Genomic DNA, 20,156 nt, shown 5'->3' with positions numbered 1-20,156 from the left:
TGAGGGTTGGATTCGATTTCAGCAGTTTGGTTATGCAACTTTAAGTATATACTTATTAGAATTATTTAATCCTACTTTATACTATAGATAAGGGATGATTAATTAATATTTAACTAATTATAGTAGTGGTATGACTACTAGACATGCTCTTAGTATAATAATAGAAATTATAAGTCAGAGGATGTCTATGGGGCCTTCTAGTTGAGTAACCATAGACTCCACTCTCTAGAGTAGATATAGACTCTGGACTTACTAGACCTTATCACCCCTAATTAATATGGGGCCTAACAACTTCACACACAACTGTGTTACTAGTTTGGGCCGTAGCAGCATAAGATGATTGTATATGGATATGATAAGCAGCAGAACAAGCTCACTACATCACAAATAGCCAAGCTGGTCAAGTGTAGTAAGTATTCTATTACCAACATACACAAAAACTTATCAGGTAATAATAAGTTGTGACAATATGTCATAATCTTAACCAAATATTCTGATCTGCAACTTTGCAGTCCTGGCGCTTCTGGTGGTAATTTACCAGGCCCTCGACTTGATAGAATGCACTGATATTCTCATGGAGGCGCGTCACCAATGGTTGGTCTATCTGTCGCTGCTAATGCCTCCCGTAGCATCTGCTCGATTGTTTCTAGAGCCCCAACTTCTGCTAAATCAAGCGGTGTGCATCCGTCGAAGGAACTAATACCAGGATCAACACCAGCATCTAAGAGAGACTGGACGGTGTTTTCATGTTCGTTGTTCACCGCCCAATGCAGAGCCGTCCAGCCGTTACAATCCTGGAGATTCCTTATTTCACTGTCTCTCAAGAGAACTTTGGCAATTTCATCCTCGCCCTCCTGGGCAGCAAGATGCAATGCTGTTTTTCCCCGGTTATCCCGGGCAGAGATATCAGCCTCTGTATTGAGAAGAAGTTCGAGAACTTTAATTTGACTCCCCAGAACGGCTCGATGCAACGCTGTATATCCGCTTGTATCTTTGAAAGACAGATCAACGCCATGTATGATGAGAAGTTGAACCATCAATTCGTGCCCCGCTTCTGCAGCCTCTAAAAAGGCTTCGTTGACGGTCTCGTCAAGGGTGGTGCCCAAACCAAGAAGCATTTTTGCGATCATCACATGTCCATGGAGTGCTGCATAATAAAGCGGAGTCCGACCATCGATATCTCTGACGCCCGTTCTGACTTTGATACTCAGTAACATTCTTACCATGTCCTCATGTCCCTCGCCAGCTGCATAATGCAGAGCTGTGCGAAGTTTATTATCAGTGAGATGTGGATTGCTGCCCCATTGGATAAGCAATTGGACGACAGCTTCATGACCTTTCTGAGCGGCCAAGTGCAGCGCTGATTCCCCATGTTGATTTTGAATCTGGTCGAGAGCCCCGGCTTTCAATAAAGCTGTCGTTATACCAACATGGCCCTCGTTAGCTGCCCAATGTAGCGGAGTCCACCCTGTACGGCTGCAAGCATGGGTATCAGCTTTGTGATTCAGCAAAGTAGGGACCATCTCTTCATGTCCTTTTGCTGCCCAGTGTAGGGGGGTCTGTTTCTTGTCATTCACGCTATCGACATGCGCTCCAGCTTCTATCAGCATTTCAGCAATTGTTTCTTTTCCTGAAAGGACAGCGAAGTGTAGTGGCGTGTTCCCATCCTCATCTGGAATTGAAGGACCGCTTCCGGCACCTAGAAGCAGCCGCACGATTGCAACGTGGCCGGCGCCACTGGCTTGGAGAAGAGGAGTCTGTCCATCTAAACGTTGAGCAGACACATTTGCCCCAGATTTTAGAAGAAGCTCGACAACGTCGACGAAACCCAGCAAAGATGCCTGGTGCAATGGCGTAGCATGTTCGTGACCTTGCAGAGAAGGGTCTGCTCCCTTGTTCAGAAGCTCCTGTGCGATAGCAAAATAACCGTTGCCGGCAGCCAAGTGCAGTGGTGAGTCGCCTATTTCATCGTGAATGACGACGGTTGCCCCAGCACAAAGCAGCGCCCGAACTATCTCAAGATGCCCTTCCGAAACAGCCAAATGAAGAGGCGTATGACCATGGGCATCCTTGACATCAATAGGAGCTCCGTGGCTTAGTAACATCTCTGCAATCTTGCTATATCCCTTGATAGCAGCCGCATGTAGAGTCGTTCTTTGAGCCTTGCCGATCCTGACATCCGTAATGGTAGCTCCATTATTCAAAAGAACCTCCACAACGCGATCATGTCCTGTTATAATGGCATAATCCAGTGGAGTAAGGCCATTCTTATGACGTGCATGAATATCAGCTCCCACATCAATGAGTAAAGACACCACGTTGCAGTGACCGAGAGCAGCGGCCCAGTGCAATGGCGTGTATCCCTCATCATCAGCGGCGCAGGGATCGGCTCCTCCCTCTAGATAACGCTGGACAATGCTTACATGTCCACATGTGACTGCAGAAAACAAGATCGTTCGTCCATGTTCGCGGAGACTAGATGAGTACGCTGAGACAGCGAGCTGGGCGAACCCCTCCGCCGCTTGCGCGAGAGCCACGACATCCGAGGGTTCCAAATACTCAAACAATTCCAGAACAATCTCTGGGGGAAGCGGTAGTCCCCACCAGCGGCCCATGTTGAGTGCTGTCTCTGTGAGAGTAAAAATAAGGAAAGGTTGAGTCCAAGTGGCCCTCCCGGGCCTCCCCTATCTTGGGCGGAATACGAGAATTAGACCCATCACGTGCGGAAGAGAAGCTGTGTGCCAAAAGGAGAACACAGGTTGGGTAGAAAATCTTAAAATATTTTTCCTAAACATATTCTCATTCAAAGTAGCCTGAATCAATGTTGAAGAGCAATGGTAGATCTGATTTCGAACAGTTATAACTGCATGCCTACTTCGATTGTTTGCATGTCACCTGACTCCTTCCGCAGCCAACACCGTTTTTCTCCCTCCGTAGCTGATGCCATACAAAATTTGTAATTCCCACCTCTATCAACACGTTACTATCGTACATCACCAACCAATCCACTTTGCCTCTAGATGTCATTTGGAAGACTCGATTGATTAAGAGTTACTCTATGATGGTAAGTAATAGCGGGGGTTCCTGAATACAACCTTACTATTGAGCCTTGCCTATCGCCTTGACCCAAGATGGACCGTCTGGAAGCACTAAGCTCTCTGCAGTTAGAGTTGCATAATCGAAGCGCTAAAATCGAATCCATCCCTCACCGAACTCGCAGTGGTGCGGGTTCGGGGCCTAGCTTAGGGAGTCGCTTCGGGTTCGGCTGCCGTACCCAAGGCCCCGATTTGAGTTCGGTTAAAACTGTCAGTTACAGGTTTTGCGGTTTTATCAGATTAGGTGAATCCGCCCAATCCATTTTGCTCATTAATCACTACTTTCTAGTATTTCTCTAGAGATATTGATACCACTAGATAGCCTAGTATCTAGTCTACCTTAATATAAAACATTGATTGAAAATATCTAGTGGTTGCTGAGGTGTAAGGGAATAGTTATTTCTATTAGGGGTTGGTATGAAAGTTCTAGTTGTTTATATATATATGCATCAACCTTCGACAACCACTATCGTCAAGAAATGATTCTTGACCACCGCCTATTCAACCCTATAGATATTGGATTTCTACAGGGCCCTTGTAGAAAACGTGCCCAGAGTGCGTTGCTTATACAGTACTCGTAGATGGAAAGAATCCTCTGTTTATTCTTTATAGGAGTCCGGGATATAGAAAGAGCGGGATAGAGGTAGAGAAAAGATAATAAGCGGGGGGTAATACAGTAATCGGAACACGCACGAACATCAAAAACCTCCAAATGGTCGGGCGAGTAAATCGAGCGGAGGGCATGTTCGATTATCTCATCGAGTGTAGGCGCATGAGTACTCGTGCAACTTTGCGAGGAAAGTGTTTTAAGTACAACACTCATAGCTGCGGCACTATCGACGAAAGCTCCGACTCTGGGTTTTCGCAAAACTGTTGAACGCTAGAGACCACATTCTTTGCAAGGGCCGAAGCAAACTCAGACAAGTCTTTTCTCGAGTGGCTGTCTGCAGAAGTAAGGACCTCGATTGTCAACCTTCCTCCAAGCGTAGCAGAACGGATGACCACTTGGTTTGGTAAGTCGATTTTTTCAGATGCCGAGGACTCTGACCAAGTTACGCCATTCAGTGGTACAAGCCCAGTATCCCCGTACATGTGTGTATTATTAACAATGTAATTGAACCTTGTGTTGATCGGCCCGGGCGTACTTAGCCTTCCAATATCTGCTTCTTCTGAATAGCAATATTGTAACATGCTTGCATACTGCTTCTGTGCGTGGATGCAGAGATCCTTCACAAGATGGTGCTGTCTCAGACGAACGCGAAATGGGAGGGTATTGAGGCACGGGCCAAGGATGGTCTCGATGCCCTGAAGTGGGATACTTCGTGTATTCACAATCACTCCGAATACAACGTCGGTACTGTTGACTAGCTTTCCCAGGACGAGAGAAACAGCCGCATTTACCAAAATGGGAAATGTCATATCCAGCGGTGGATGTGGAAGGTCGATTGAGGCGCTTTCGCAAATGGGTATAGGATTGTCACATATCCCGTTGAGTGAAAATGGAAATTTTGTCACTTCAGAGCCTTGTAGATGTTCTCTCCAGAACTGTTTCGCCGCTTCAGAATCGGCTTGATAGCAGTAGTAGACATAGTCTGAAAACGAAGTAGCAGTTGATGATGACAGCTTGTCACCGTTGTAGGCAACAGCTAAGTCTTGGAGGACGAGCCGTAGGGAGTATCGGTCAAATTGAGCATGGTGCATCCGAATAACAAGTATGTGTTCTCCACAAGTTCGTGAGACAAGGATGACATTGAGTAGAGGAAAGGTAGAAAACAGGGATTGCCCCATATCCTGATCAGACAAATCTTTGAGGATTAAATCCAGAGGCTTGTCGGTACGGATGTAATCGAAACCAGCATAGCCTCTCTTGAGGATAACCTGTAAGATGCTACCATGGTAGTCGCAAAACATGGTACGCAATGCCGAATACTTCTCAATCAGGCTTTGTACTGCATAGTGGAGACGAGCCGAGTCTATCGGCCCGTCAATTGAAAAAGAGAAATAAGAGAATTTCCACTGAGTAAGGAACCATATTTGACAATTAGTTGCCGGAAGAATATCGGCAATATTGCCAGATTCAATCAGCGAAGGTGGCGAAGCGCAGGAATCAAGACATGCATCTGCTGTGGGATTCATCGCCACACACTGCTGTTTTGGTATGTAAGGACGAGAATCGTCCGTACTCACTAATCGAGACTGTATGTGGTCCACGAGTGGATCAAGCAGCTTGTATGGCAGGGAAAGTAGTGGGAAATCGCACAACGTATACTTTCGGCCTAGATTTACCAACCTGTCAGTCGCCTCTTTGAGTGAGGCTTCACAATTCGTGATCCACCGGTGGATGGCGTCTTGATATTTCATATGTCTATTATGGTGAAATGAAAATTGAAGGCAGCCCTGATTGACCGCCGCAGTCACATCAATTAGAGCAAACCGTGGCACATCCCCCGCTGTATCGGGAGCATGATCGTCTAAGGTAATAGGGGGACGGAGGAGAGCTCCCTTTCGCTCAAACTGCTGATACAGGCCCAGGTAGTTGAATGCAATCTCTACCGGCTCATGCATGTTAAATGTCTGTTGGCCGTTCGGGTTCAGGAAGCGGGATGCGAAGTAGGCCCAGCCGTTGCTCGGGATCCGTCGCCGCGCGTCTTTGGACCGCCGGACGACCTCGACAATGCTGTCATTATCGCCGTCCATCGCGATGCACAACGGCCACATCGTGGTAAACCATCCTACCGTCCGAGACAGGTCGATGCTGGGGTCCCACGGCTCCCGTCCATGGCCCTCACAGTAAATAGCTGGAGGTGGACGGTCCGGGAAGGTCCGGACAAAGGCATGCCAGAGTGCAGCCTGGAAGATCTCCACCGGTTGAGTTTGGAGTGCGTCGTTGGCTTTGCCGAACAGGATCGCCGTGACCTCTTCACTGACGGTAAAGCTGCCTTGGGTGGTATTATCCCACGTGTTCAGGTGATTCAGGTGATCGACCGGCCCCCAGTAGTCAGCTGCGGCATGCGGTAGCATGAAAGGGAGGGCTTTCGCAGGGTCTAGATAGTCGCGGGCGTAGTCCGCCTGCAGCTCACACCACGCTTGAAAAGGGAGGGTCTGGGGACCCGAAATGTGGCCGCTCTGGAGAAGGTCTTCCAGGTCCCCCAGTATGATCCGCCACGACACGAGGTCGATGACGAGATGGTGCGCCGTCATGAATACATACTGCACCTGGCCTGGACTGACGTCGATGAGATCGACACTGAGCAGCGGGCCATGCCGAAAGTCGAGGCTCCGCTGGCTGGTGCGCATGATATCCCTCGCCTCTTCGAGCGAAGGAACCACCGAATGGCGGTACCGGTAGCTGGACTCGACATCGGTGCAAACCATCTGGCTCCAAGCACCATCGCTGCGTTGGCTGAAGCGAGCGCGTAGCATGGAATGCCGGTCGACGATGGCAGGGACGGCGCGAGCCAGGTCCTGCGAGGCGACCGGCGCTGCCAGCGGGATCAGGAAGCTCTGGTGGAAGTGGTTGGCTCCACTGGGCGCGAGGTCGAAGAACATGCGTTGGATCGGAGACAGGTCGAAGAGAACATCCACAGATTCCTGGACGTCGGGAGAGATCTGGCGATCCGTCCCGACGAAGGGGGCAAGCGCAGCAATCGACTTGTAATGGAAGATATCGGACACACTCAAGGTAAAGCCATCCGTTCTGGCGAGGGACGAGAGCTGCATGGCGGTGATGGAGTCGCCGCCGAGGCGGAAGAAGCTGTCGTCGGCCCCGATAGAGTCGGGCGGAAGATTGAGGACACGCGCCCACAGCTGCTGCAGCGTCCGCTCAGCCGCTGTCGCGGGAGCGCGCTTCGCCCCTGCCACGACGCTGTACGATTCAATCTCTGCCCGCGACAGCGCCGCCGCGCGCTCGCGGAGCCGCCGCCGGTCGGTCTTCCCCGTGGCAGTCAGCGGGATTCGCGCTACGGGAAGGAAGGCCGCCGGCACCATGAACGCCGGCACCGCGTCCTGCAGTGCTGCCTCGGCCCTGGGGACGGCTGCGCGGAAGCCGTCGGTGGGCGGGACCAAGATGTCTTCCATCCTGTCCTCATCATCGTTGCCATCCACCCACACAAACGCCACCAGCATCGGTCCGCGCCCTTCGTCCGCCGGGATGACCACTTCCGCCACCACGTCGCGCGCCGCCGGAAAGCACTGCCGTGTGTGATGCTCGACCTCGCCCAGCTCGATGCGCTGCCCACGCAGCTTCACCTGCGTGTCCTTGCGCCCGACGAACCGCAGCGACCCGTCCGCCGCATACTGCACCAGGTCGCCCGTCTTGTACACGCGATCGCCGCCCAGGTTGCCGGGGCGGACCGTCCGGAACTCACGCAGCCACGCCGGTGGATCGATGAAGGCCGCCGCCGTCTTCTCCGGGTCGTTGAGGTAGCCGCGGCCCACGATCGGGCCCTCGATCAGGAGCTCCCCCACCGGCCCAATTGGTAGTAGTCGCTCGTGGTCTCCTGCGTCGACTACCCAGCAGACGCATCCTACTCCCGGTCCGATGTTATTCGGGTCACCGCCTGGTACAATGGTCTGCTGGATATTGCTAACGACAGAGCATTCAGCTGGACCGTAAACGTTTACCAAACGTACATAGGAGCTCCACAGGTCCGCGGTCGAAGGCGTCATTTGTTCTCCTGCGTATCCAAGCGTCTCCAAAGGCAAGGATCTTGTCGGACTCAGTGTGGCAATCACACTGGGGGTAAGTATCGACCAAGTAGCAGAGTATTTCTGAATATCCTTTGTTAGGTCACTGCTTCGGGGTGTGGCGGACGAGACACAGATACAACCACCAGAGATCAGCGAGGCCAGCATCTCATTGAGGCTCGAGTCAAACGCATATGATGTGAACTGGAACAGCCGGGATTTGCGTCCGAGCTGTAATGAGTCAATATAATGTAACACACTGGAGCAATACGACGCATGCGTGCACACAACGCCCTTAGGCGTGCCGGTAGAGCCGGAGGTAAACACAGCGTAGAGTGCGTGGCTCGGATTGATGAAGGACCCGGGCCACAGGGAACCGTCCTGGCGCCACGCTCCCTCGTTGGTGTGGATAACTACCACATGCCCTGCCAGCTGGGATCCCATCTTCGCATGCTGGCTTGACGCAAGGACCACGACCGCCGACACGGCCCGACAGATCGCCTCCAGCCGCCCCCGTGGGTGCGACGGGTCCAGCAGCACAAACGCCCCGCCCGCCTTCATCACTCCTAGCATCGCCACCGTCGTCCACCGCGACTTTTCGAACACCAGCGGCACAAACACCTCGGGGCCAACCCCTAGTCTGGCCAGGTGCGCCGCCAGTGACGACGAGAGCTGGTCCAGCTCGCCGTACGTAAACTCGCCGTCCCACGCGCAGACAGCCGGGGCGTGCGGCTGGGCCCGGCACCTCTCCGTGATCAGCTCGTGCACGCACCGCTCCACTCGGGCTGGCACTACTCCGTTCCACTGCTCAAGTTGTTGCTTGTCCATCTCGCTGAGCAACGGCGTAACTGCCTGCATCCCGCTCTGCTGGATGATGATAGCTATAGCTTTGTTTAGATTGTGCGCCATTCTGATCGCTTGACTTTCGGATAAGGTGGCCGGCGAATACAGAAGTGATGCTGTAAAGTTGCCATTTTTCAATCTGCATTCAACTGTGATGTCGTACTGTCTCCCATTCCTTGTTAGCGCTTTCCTATCGATCTTCTTGGGCATGGGATTAGAAGCTCTAAGAGACACCGACCTCATCCGGTAAGACTCTTTCCAGTTCTTGGAAGCTAATCTGCTCTTGCTGTTTGCTCTCGTGGAGCTCTGGTGGAAACGTTATGCCGGTGTTGAACATCCTGTGGCTCCCCTCAGTACCAGAATGGAATAACTCTGCCAGGGAGAAATGCGACGATGAAAAGCCCTGCGTGAAGTCCCGCTGGGCCTTGTGGACCGTCTCTAGCAGCGTGGCCGACCGGTCGAAGTCAATCCGGCAGACTAATATGTTGATATATGGTCCGACCGCAGCTTCAATCCCGGGTACCGGAGCGTCTCGCCCAGAGGTCACGTAGCCGAACAAGACGGAATCGAGACCGGTAAATGCTCGCAGGACCAGACCCCAGGCAACCTGGACCACGTTTGAGATGGTAAGGCCCGTTCCTCTGCAAAATGCATCCAGTTCGGATCCACATTCAAACGGGACGATAACTGACTGCTGTCCGGCAGCCAGGCCGCCGGAGTGTAATCCATCATTGAGGTGTGGGAAGTAGCACGGGCTGCAATCCTTCAGATAATCTCTCCAATATTCCAAAGCTGCATCACTGCGGGAGCGCTCAACATATGCGACGTAGTCACTATAAGGGGCTCCGCTGGTGGAGGGCAATTTGTCATCGTAGGCCAGCGCCAAGTCCCGTTTCAAAATTTCCATCGATGTTGCGTCCATCAGCACGTGGCTGATTTCTAGAGCAACCAGTAGTTTTCCGTGCCCTGTCTGACAAACAGTGAACCGGGGTAGCGACTGTCGGCCGTGTCCGCCAACCTGCCAGTTGGCGTGCAGAGAAGAGCGAGCGTCGCCGTCATCGGCGCATCGAAGGACCGCGGTCCGCGCAGCGTCGGCCCCCTTCAGGATGACCTGGATATACGGGGAGCTGCCGACCCCTTCCATGAATATGGTCCGCAGGATGGAATGACGGCGCGTCAGCTGCCGCCAGGCAGACAGGACTCGATCCGTGTCGACGGTGACATGACCGCCAGCGGAGATGACTTCCCACAGGAAAAGCCCCTGATAGTGCTCCGGCTGTCGTGCCTGGCTGATCAACATCCCTTGCTGGATTGGGGAGCACGGGTAGGCTGCTTCAACGTCACTGGGACAAATGTCAATTGCCGGCAGGCGGCAATGTAGGAAATCCTGAAGATCCTCTCTGCTCAAGGCCAATAAGGGGAAATCGTAGGGCGTGAAGATGGGGATCTTTTCTTCCAATACTTTCACGGCCTCGCTCATAGAGTGCCCACACTCCTGGACCCAGCGATCTAGGTCTGTCCTGGAGATTGTGCCTGGAGTCGCATTGAAGACCATCCTTGGAACGTTGTCAGTCTCCGATACTGTTACAATTACTCCCTCAGCGAGCTGTTCCTTGGGTAGGCAAGCTATATGCTCCACGACGACCTGCTCGAAGATTGCACCGCTCCACTGTTGTTTGTGGGAAGGCAGAAGGAATTTGAAGAGTATGCTTGGTAGAGGCGCACGCATCGAATTCCGTTGCAGTGGTTGCCGACCAGGGCTGGGGCCTAGATGCGTCGTTTTTCCGTTGCGAGCCTGCTGGTAGCTCTCTTTTGTTTGGCGAAGAATCTCACCAAAGCTTGACTGCCCATACGACTGCACACACAGGGTCGAATACGTAGTGAACTGGCCGACGGTCTGGGAGAAGTCGTTGTGGCTTGATGTCAGACCTCGTCCGTCTTCCTCGACGGTCAATAGCGGCAGTTCCCGGTCCTTGAAAGCCCGGCCGAAAGCGTACAGCGCCACGGCCTGTAGGATTACACTGGATGATAAACGGAGAGCCTTAGTGGAGTCGCCGAGGAGGCACGGTGGAACGAGTACACTCATACGTGTAATGCTGTGGCCGTGGCCTGGTGAGACACCGTCAGTCCGTGAAGAGGGTTGCTGGCTAGATATGGTCGTTGGCGTGATAGGATCGGGAGCGGGAATTTTGTGTTGTCCATGTCTCGCCTCCATATCCGAGCAGCACCATGCCCGGAAATCAAGGGGCTGGGGCTTGAGCTTGTACATCGAAGCATTGTCCAGGAAATCTTCAATGTCCTTTGCGATGATTTGCAAAGAAGTGTGGTCGACAACCAAAACGTGCGATGCGAGCGCCATATATTGACTGTCGCCCAAGTTAAGTAGTAACGCTCCGAATACAGGGCCTTTTTCGATGTCTAAGATCTTCCCCCTTGATTTTATGATCTCCGGCGCCTCCTCCATTGTAGACACGGTATAGCTGGCGAACTCATAAGTGCCCTGGGGCTCGCAAGCGGCGGTTGGAACGCACTGAACCCAAGCGCCGTTCCGGTCACGCGTAAATCTCGCGCGCAGCATTGGATGCCGGTGGACGACCTGCTGTATAGCATTTTCTAGATGAGTGGGATCAACGCGCCTTTTCAGCCGGAGAAAGATACAGGCTGTTGGTGACTGCCAAGTCTGCTCCTGCTCTCCGGCCAAAATCATCCTTTGCTGGACAGCGGACAAACCAAATTTAGTTACCGAGTCCTCGTCATGCCGCGCTACAGTACCGCAATGTTTGCCCGCAAGCAATGCAAGTCTGCTTACAGTTTGTTCGCGGAAAACATCCTGCACCGTTATGGAGATGCCTTCCGCCCGGCATCGTGTGACTAGCTTCATTGCCTTAAGGGAATCCCCACCGAGACGGAAGAAACTCTCGTTGACGCCGAAGCTTTGAGAAGGGAGCTTAAGGACATCTGAGACCAGTCGATGGAGACATTGTTCCGCGCGTGAATCTGGGGCCACTTTGTCCGATCTGGTGTACGTGTACGCCGCGAGAGTCTCATAGGTCAATGAACAGGCGATTTCCCTCAGTCTGCGCCGGTCTATTTTCCCAGTAATCGTCAGAGGGACGTATTGCAGGGGAACATAGAGATGTGGAATCATGTAGGCTGGCAAGTAGTCGCGTATTATCGAGTCGGTCTCTGCGGACTTCGACTGGAAATCGTGATCGGACCCGTTAAAAAGAGCTGCAGAGTCGGACGGGTCATTCTCTTTCGGGGGGGATCGGCCATTCTTGGAGTATATGAATGCCACCAAGATCGGTGACGGGGTATCGCTGATCGGGGTTACCACGTCAACAATCACCTTGGTGGCCCCAGCAAAGTGCCGAGAGACCAGGTGTTCTACTTCCCCCAGCTCGATCCGTTGCCCACGGATCTTGGCTTGCAGGCTCTTTCGTCCGATGTAAATGAGGCTGCCGTCGAGACTATAGCGGACGAGATCACCGGTCTTGTAGAGCCTAGTCACCCGGTCGTCTGATCGGAAGAGGCGCAGCCATGGGGGATTCTCGATGAACATCATGGCGGTCAGTTCGGCGTCGTTGAGGTATCCTCGTGCCAGGCAGGGCCCTTCAATTAGCAGCTCGGCCACGGCCCCGATCGGAGCGAGCACATGGTGGTTATGGGGATTGACCAGCCATAGATTCGCGCTCGGCGACTTGCCGATGTTCTTCGAATCTGCTGCCGTCAGATCTATCTCATGCTGAACAGTACATATTCCTGCCCATTCCGTCAGCCCGTACGCCGGCACTAAGCGAACTCTCTGCGCCCAAGATCGGGCCAGGTCATTCCTCAACGGCTCCCCTGCGACGACTAATGTCTTGAGACCGGTCAAGTTGTCTGGATCGACGGAGCCCATCAACGAAGGCGTTAGCAAGGCCCAGTCAATGTCCATGCGATGCACTACCCCCGGGAGGTCATTCAATCGCTCGTGGTCCGAAGGAATACAGATGGTGCCTCCAGCTGTCAAAGTACAGAAGATCTCGATCAGGGAGACGCCAAAACTGAACGACGCAAATTGCAAGGCTCGCGTGTTAGCTCCGATTTGCAACGCCTCCGCATGGTTCGTGACAGCTGCCAATGCACTGTGGTCGACGACGCATCCTTTCGGGCTTCCGGTGCTGCCAGAAGTGAAAAGCACGTATGCCACGTTGTGGGCTTCTGCCCGCGGCAATGTCATCTGGTTATCCGTTGGCAGCCGCGCAGCCGTCGCCTCTGACACAGCAATTACGTCGTTTGTGGCCCCCGCCAGCAGTGCGGCGTGTCGATCTGACGAGAGGATGACTTTTGCATTGACCTGCGCGACGATTTGCTTCAGACGCTCGAGCGGATGAGAAGGGTCGATTGGAACGAAAGCTGCGCCGACCTTGAGTATTGCCAGCGTTGCCACAATCGCCCACATCGATTTCTCAAAGCACACAGGCACCATAACCTCTGGCCCCACCCCCTTTTCTTTTAGGTAGAAAGCCAGCCTTGTGGAAAGCTCCTCGAGTTCTCCGTATGTCAGAGCACCATCCCATGAACACACAGCCGGTGCGCCTGGTTGGCAGCGGGATTTTCCCTGAATTATCTCAGCGATGGAGGAGCAGCAAGCGCCATCCGTCTGCTTGCTAACCCACCCAGCAATATATTCTTCACTCTGCTGATCGAGCAAGTCTATATCCCTTAGCTTCTGGTTTGGGTCTTTGGAGAGGGATACAGCTGCGCGAGACACGACCCTTCCTAAGATCGCAGCCTGTTGGTCGGAGACGACTGCGGTATTATATTGCAGCAATAACTCGACCGACCTGTTGGATGCTTTTGCGATAAGCAACAGGTCGTAACTCTGCCGTCTCACCCGTCTAATCAGCGCTCTGACAGAGATGGAAAATCAAGATTTTGACTGACCTCGTGGTCCTTAGCATAAAGTTGTCCTTTGAGGCTCTCCGATCTGAACGAGCTCCCCTCGTCTCCGGTCATGAAGTAAACGCCAGTATTGAAGTGGAGAGTGCCACTTTCACCCTGGCTCATAGACAGCTGGCGGTTGCAGGTTCGAAGCAGTTGCTCAATTGGACCTTCGGGGTCGATGACTACTGCGAATGCCTCCATATCGCCAGAGACCCCCCCAGATATTCCTTTGGGCGCATTCACCCCAAAGTACAGCATCTCCGAGCTGACAAACTGATGAAGGGTAATCGACCATGCAGCAATAAGCAGAGGTGCCAAATAAGAGCTGTCCCTTTTGTAGAGAGTACCCAGGTCGACTAACTGCTCCGAAGGGACACGCCAAACCAGTCTTTGCACCTCATCTGGTGTGTGATCGTTAAGGGTTGGAAAGATACACGACTTAGCTCCATTTTTTAGGGGCCTCGCTTGTGGATTCCTTGAATTTGGCTTCTGGGAAAAATCGCGAGTCATGGTGGTGATTTCTAAACTGTACGACTTCTGGGATTATCTCGTCTTTCTTCCTCAAGGAGAAAAAATGAACTGCAAATGTGTGGTTGAGGTGGACGACAAAGATAGCTATGATGGCTTAAATGTCTTCCCTCAGCACACCGCTTCGTTACATCTCGCCGGACCAGACAAGACAGGATGGATTCATGCGCCTGTACAACTATGCAAGGCCACATAGTGCATAAGGTAGGGAAGAAGACTACTCATTTTCTTAGAAGGCAAGGAGTGAGTGAATCAAGAAATTATTCACCTATGCATGATGAAGTAAGGTTGGCGAGAGCCAGGAGAATTGGGGATTGCTCACGAGCTGTGGTGCCGTTCGGAATGCGCTTTGCTTCCTTTTTGCCTTAGATCTCTGTTTTCCTCCACTATTATCCGAGAGGACTCGCATATTCCGTCATAGCACTATGCATATGAGCGGATGCAATACCCTAAATACAACGTTTCTCCATATTATGGTCTTGAACCGTCTCTGTGGGCTGGTCGAATACAGCGTACCCCTTGCATTTGTCTTGCATGTCGTCCATGATCGGTTGGGTGGAATAACTGGGCATTGGCTCTATCATATACACTAATTCAGATACAAGGCCCTTGAGGGTTTGAGATAGGCACTCACCTTCAATTGTATAAGACGCGCTGTGGCAAAGTATGAACAGAGTGTCATGTATATGGACAGAGGTGGCTACCAGTCAATGCGCGCGAAACTCCTCTCCTTACTTGTAAGACCTTCTTTCAACACCCGTAGAAGAAACCCTTGCTTGAGCTTTGTAATACTCCCAGTTTGGATTCATGAAGGGAATCCACCGAAATAGGCTGAAGTGTATTATAGGCCTCAACATGTCAATAGCATACCCAGAACTCATTCTCTAAATCAAACCGCGCTAATTATCTGCGTCACTAACGGCCATGTAAAAATTCGATGACGGCCAATGTGATTCTGAGGAGCATCGTAAATAGCGGTGTGTTCAGGTATGTGTGAATTTTCCTGGGTTCCCCAGGTCATACATAAGCCACCCAAATTCACATATATCTCTCGCATTTTTCTCTGATTGAGATTCCATTTCAATAAGAGATTGGAGTGAGTAGCGACCAACTTTGTGTCGCGGTTAGTCATCTGGGCATGAAGAGGATTAGCACAATGACTGCCCATGGATCAGAAGCTGAGTCGCTTGGATTGCAGATTATCGAGCTCGTCCGCCAATATGAAGATAACTCAAACAAAGAGATTTTCATTGAGCAGAAAGCATACACTATTAGTAGATATAAGGTAGGATTAATACAGGAATTAGTGGCACTATAGCAGGAATTATTTTCCCTAAGCTTGCTACTAACTACTTAAAGAACTATAAGAGCTCATTAGTTAAGACTTGGGAGTTCTTCTATATCTCTATCACTTTACTCTATCGCCCTTTACCTAAATTAATTACAGCCTTATAGGCTAGTGATGTCAATATTTCTAGAGAAACCCTAGAAATTAGAGATTACTAATCAAAATGGTGTGGATTGGTTAACCTAATGATAGAACCATAGTTCTAACCAAATCCGAATCAGTTACATCCTAGGGAAACCGAAACCGGTGCGATTCCCTAGGCTAGGCACCGAATTCGAACCGCTGCAAGTTTGGTGGGGATTGGATTGGATTTTAGGGATTCGGTTATGCAAGTCTACTAAGTTTTATAGTTACACTAGATTAGAATAGGCTGGGGTAGGTTCTAAGTTATAGAATTTAGACTTAAAATTATAGGGTTTTAAACTTAGCCTGAACTTAGACCAAATGCAACTCTAATTATAAATAACTCTACTAATCTTTAGTATTTTAATAATATTATTATTGACTAAATCGGTCTCTCTAAGCACTATTAAATAGTATAGGTGCTATTAAGATTAGCTATAGACTATAGTTATGGTGTTAACCTGATTGTATGAGTCCCTATATAGATGAGTCATTGCCTCATTAATGCGCATTGTATTCCATATGGATATGTGAGCCTAGACCAGCATTCGCCCACTCAAGAAGAGCTTCTGCGACAGGGTAAGCTCCTGTCCTACATCATATCTCCCACAAGCAGAGGGCTGGAACATCGCTCCGCGGATTGAGACCCCTGATTGAAGCTGCGACCCCAATCTTTTGCCTAGGTTTCTCCTTTCTCCACCTTGGAGTACCCTTTCAAAACGTCTTCAACGGAATCCCCTGGAATGCCCCGGCACACCGCGGTCCCAGTCATAAACCAACCGACGCGGTACCTATCCTGACAAGGACCATGGAAGCAGCAATTCTTGCTCTAACAAATAACAAAATCAACGAGCTATTCGAGTTTTTTGGGATTGACAAGAGTTGTAACGAGCGGATTGGCCCACTCATCACCCAGCTGTCCGGCATAGGTTGAAACAAGCCACGCGGGAAGGTTCGACCGCCACATATGCAACTAGAGGCCCCTATCAACCCGTTAATTGACGTATTAAAGAAACAAAAGATTTGCTAATCATTCATCCAAGAAATCTTTTATATTCCCAAGTCATTCTATCTGATTTCGTTGTGAGCGAGACAGCTATAGAGCCGGAAGGAATAAGAGATAAGTGGCCGCAGACAGGAAAGGCCCGCAAAGACGAGGCTGTCTTTCTCTGCTTAGACAAGCTCGATGGAGGGCAAACCTGCGGGGTTTGTAGCAGTCTGTAGTTCCCAGTCGTCCCTATCCCGCACATAACGGGGATTCTGTACTATTATGGAGCAGGGCAAGTAGCTGCTTGGACCGACAACGTAAGTCACCGTCCCGGAGACACTCTCTAAGATGGAGGCCATGGAGCGGTCACACATAGTGTGGACCGGGCTTGCCCATTGACCAGTTATGGCTTCAAGGACCCATTTCTGCTCCAGCTCCTGTTTCAGCGCGAGCGATTTCGTGCTCAGCGAAGCCACTTCAAGATGGCGGAGCGCATCCATGATAATCGCAGCGGCGGGAGCTTCGCGGACCTCAAGAACCTTTTCGTCTGTGATGATGGGTTCAAGCCCAACAAAGCGCCCGTGACCAAACTTTCCTACTGTGTTGTTCAGCAGCGCGATGGCTTTGATCAGCGCCATCTTTTGATCGTTGACGGAAACAAGTTGGCCACTTTCGAACCCAAGTTTGACCTTCTCCGGCGGATGATTGACGACGCTTTGCGTCCAGACATACGCATCCTCTGGGATGGTGAAACCCTCTGGATCATCCAGCGGACCACTCTCAAACTCTCGGCACCACAAGTTTTCATCACAGCTCAGCTTGCGGTCTGACATGAAAGCCAAGCCGGCTTTGGCTAGTTCGGCCGCTTTATTCTGGCGGGAGCAGACTGAACGCACGTATGGGCTTCCATACAACCCGGAAAACCCACTGCGCTGAATGCTGTTGTTGAGCCGGCGCAGGCTGTTTTGCGATAGATTTGCGGTATGGAGCAGGAGCTTCGAATCCAATGACTTGGCATAGTCGGCAACTAAGCGGGCGATCACCGGTCGACTGAGCGAACTGCTGAGCGGATACATTCCGAGATAACTGGCGTGAGCCCGAATGGCTGGTTTGATGCCCTGTTCAACGAATTCGTCTTTGCCATCGAGATATACGAATTTTGCATTAAATCGGGCGGCCAGGTCGGTCAGCTTGCCCTGGTTGACGGGCTCCCCGACGTCCACCGCGACAGCGTAGACATTTTTGAACCCGAGCCGGTGAAGATAGAAGAGCAGGTAGGTGCTGTCCAGGCCACCGCTGAACATAGTGACCACGGAGGCCTCGCGGTCGCCAAGTGCTTCGATCTGTTCGAAGCTTTCTATCCTACTGAGAGTGGCAGGAGCCGGGGAAGAGATTGAACCCATGATTATCTAGCTCGTTGGTCGGTCAAACAGGTGTGAACGATAGTCCTGAACACGATTCACTCAGCGCTAGGCCGCATCCTGGATATTGTTTATATATCTCAGGAGGACAGGAAGAGCGCTCTACTACTCATGTCCTGCCGCGGAAAAGTCGGGAAACATGTTTCCAGATACATATCCCTCGGGTGGATGTGGCACGGTAAGGGGCCCCTTCATCAGGTCGACTACGCAGGCAAGGGGGGACAAGTGTTTGAATGCTCTGATCAGTAAGGAATTTGCATATTTCTAGCATAATTTAGTGAACCTGGTGGATGGGGGACAGGAATAAACCTGTTTCCACAGAGAGCTCAGGGCCGACTGTCTGGTGTCAGTGATTCTAAAGGACTGTTAGCGAATGCTTCACAGAGGTGTTCAAATCACATAGTAAAACATTTTGAGGATGATTCTCTTAGACATATAGGAGGATAATAAGATACATTAGACAATAAATATATATTCACTGTAAGTACAATATATTATATTAAACATGGATAAGCACATAATATTGAATAAGTTAAAGCTACAGTATTATCAAATTAAATCCACACTCTGGAGAAATATTGTCGTGATTTTTAATAATTTAGATTTACCAAGTAGCTGCCACGTTCAGCCATGAACGAGGCCTTTTTTGGCCCTGATTTGGTAAAACATAACGACCCCATTCAATAGTACCATGCACCTCGATCTCGGACTGCCTGTTTTAGGAATCAGGACCCTGCTGTAGGCATACCGATCCCTTCTCTGTCTTTTGACCGGCCTTCTGCTTCACTATCGCACTTGCAACCGCCCGGCACCGAAAATGACATTACGACACTCCACTGGGTTCTAGGCCGCAATAGCTGCCCTTCATTATTCATGGCCTTTTTCAGTCAGTTTTCTTTCCTACCCACCCCTCTTGTTTTCTTATCCTATCACCACTTACCTGGATTCAAGAGCATTTTCCTCTAAATATTCCAGTCTTACCTGTCTCTCACTTTCTCCATTACTATATATCCTAGACTGTTTAACCCATATTATGAAACACCTACGGTCCCAACCCAGTAGACAGTTCGGGAGTCATATAGAGGCGATCACCAGCAGCAGCACCAACTCAGACAGATAGTGTGATGTTCCTTACAAGATGCACTGAATAGAGCTTAACAATACCTCAAGCCCAAAAGGGTATTATTAGTCGGTCAAAAGCCACTCTGCTCCGTTAGGAGGTGATGATAGTATGGGACTACTATACAATAACCCTCTTTAGGAAACACATGATATTACCATTTGGGGCGGCTTACTGTATTCCGTTAGGTAAGGGGTAAAAGTGTAGAGGAGGGTGCTGTTTTCAGAGGCGGACTTGTCGATGCCAGAGTGGATGGAGGAGCACGGAGAAGCTGGTGCTGTGGGTTGGGAGCAGACAGTCAAAGGGCAACCTAGGATACATTACACTGCGCCATAATGTGGTACTTGCAGAGGGTTTTAGTTTTTGTCAAGGGAGAATAATACGATAGAAGGCTCAAAATCAGATACATAGGAACACCGATGGCGCCAGGATGTTCCCAGGGTCTTCTGAACTGATAATATGCCAAAAAAGATACAGGATGTACAGCCCTTGAGGGGCGGAGATCACTTTTCACAGTCGCAAGACGACCCCTTGGGAGGTATTGCGAAGGCAAGGGGCCGCCATATTTCTTGCTCGCAGAGCTGGGACCGAGACTGGCCCTTTCCAGGCAGTTCCCTGCAACTGTAGAAGCGCCTGCATCCTCATAGTGAACTAAATGTTCGCGATGAAGCCGAGGGCATGTGGAGCTTGTTGCTCGAATCCTTACAGATTTTGTCACTCGTGACACTGATTTCGTAGGAGCACCCAGCAGCGTGGCTATCGAGCTGCCCTGGGTAGGATTCTTTTCTTCTGCCTGTATGGTGGACATTATGCTAACTGTCCTCTAGGGTGGCACAAGCAAGGGATTGGAGTGGAGCAAGTATAACCTATTCGAACTCCGCGGGCCGTAAAAGTATTTTTGTAGTATCCATTGAGACGCGGACTGATGAACTGTTACGTAGGCGGGCCTTGGTCTCCGCCGGTGTGTTGAATGGTGCCATCGCTGTGCTGTAAGGGGCATGAGCAGGCCGACGATGTAGGAGAGCCCTGGCGTGTCTCACCTATTTCTGTGATGTTGGCCGTGTCTTCGATTGAG

The 20,156-nt window shown here is 51.0% G+C and overlaps 3 protein-coding genes across 3 annotated transcripts; all 3 read right to left on the bottom strand.

Annotated features, from left to right (window-relative positions):
• Window positions 1–572: 572 nt before the first annotated feature.
• ftmI lies at window positions 573–2,615 on the bottom strand (the record flags this gene model as incomplete). The annotated part of the gene is made up of 1 exon (XM_033564395.2): window positions 573–2,615. The coding sequence occupies one exon, from the start codon at window positions 2,613–2,615 to the stop codon at window positions 573–575; it is 2,043 nt and encodes a 680-aa protein (XP_033420286.2).
• A 1,299-nt stretch (window positions 2,616–3,914) lies between these two features.
• ALT_9668 (uncharacterized protein) lies at window positions 3,915–5,006 on the bottom strand (the record flags this gene model as incomplete). The annotated part of the gene is made up of 1 exon (XM_089600665.1): window positions 3,915–5,006. One exon carries the CDS (start codon window positions 5,004–5,006, stop codon window positions 3,915–3,917), a length of 1,092 nt encoding a protein of 363 aa, XP_089455162.1.
• An 11,719-nt stretch (window positions 5,007–16,725) lies between these two features.
• ALT_9667 (argininosuccinate synthase) lies at window positions 16,726–17,943 on the bottom strand (the record flags this gene model as incomplete). Its single annotated transcript, XM_033564396.2, has 1 exon — window positions 16,726–17,943. One exon carries the CDS (start codon window positions 17,941–17,943, stop codon window positions 16,726–16,728), a length of 1,218 nt encoding a protein of 405 aa, XP_033420287.2.
• Between the last annotated feature and the right edge of the window lie 2,213 nt (window positions 17,944–20,156).

This window comes from Aspergillus lentulus (assembly GCF_001445615.1).
Source record: "Aspergillus lentulus DNA, contig: Alt17, strain: IFM 54703, whole genome shotgun sequence".
Lineage (NCBI taxonomy): Eukaryota > Fungi > Ascomycota > Eurotiomycetes > Eurotiales > Aspergillaceae > Aspergillus > Aspergillus lentulus.
Note: the sequence above shows the minus strand (reverse complement) of the source record. Positions and strands in the feature narration are given on the sequence as shown.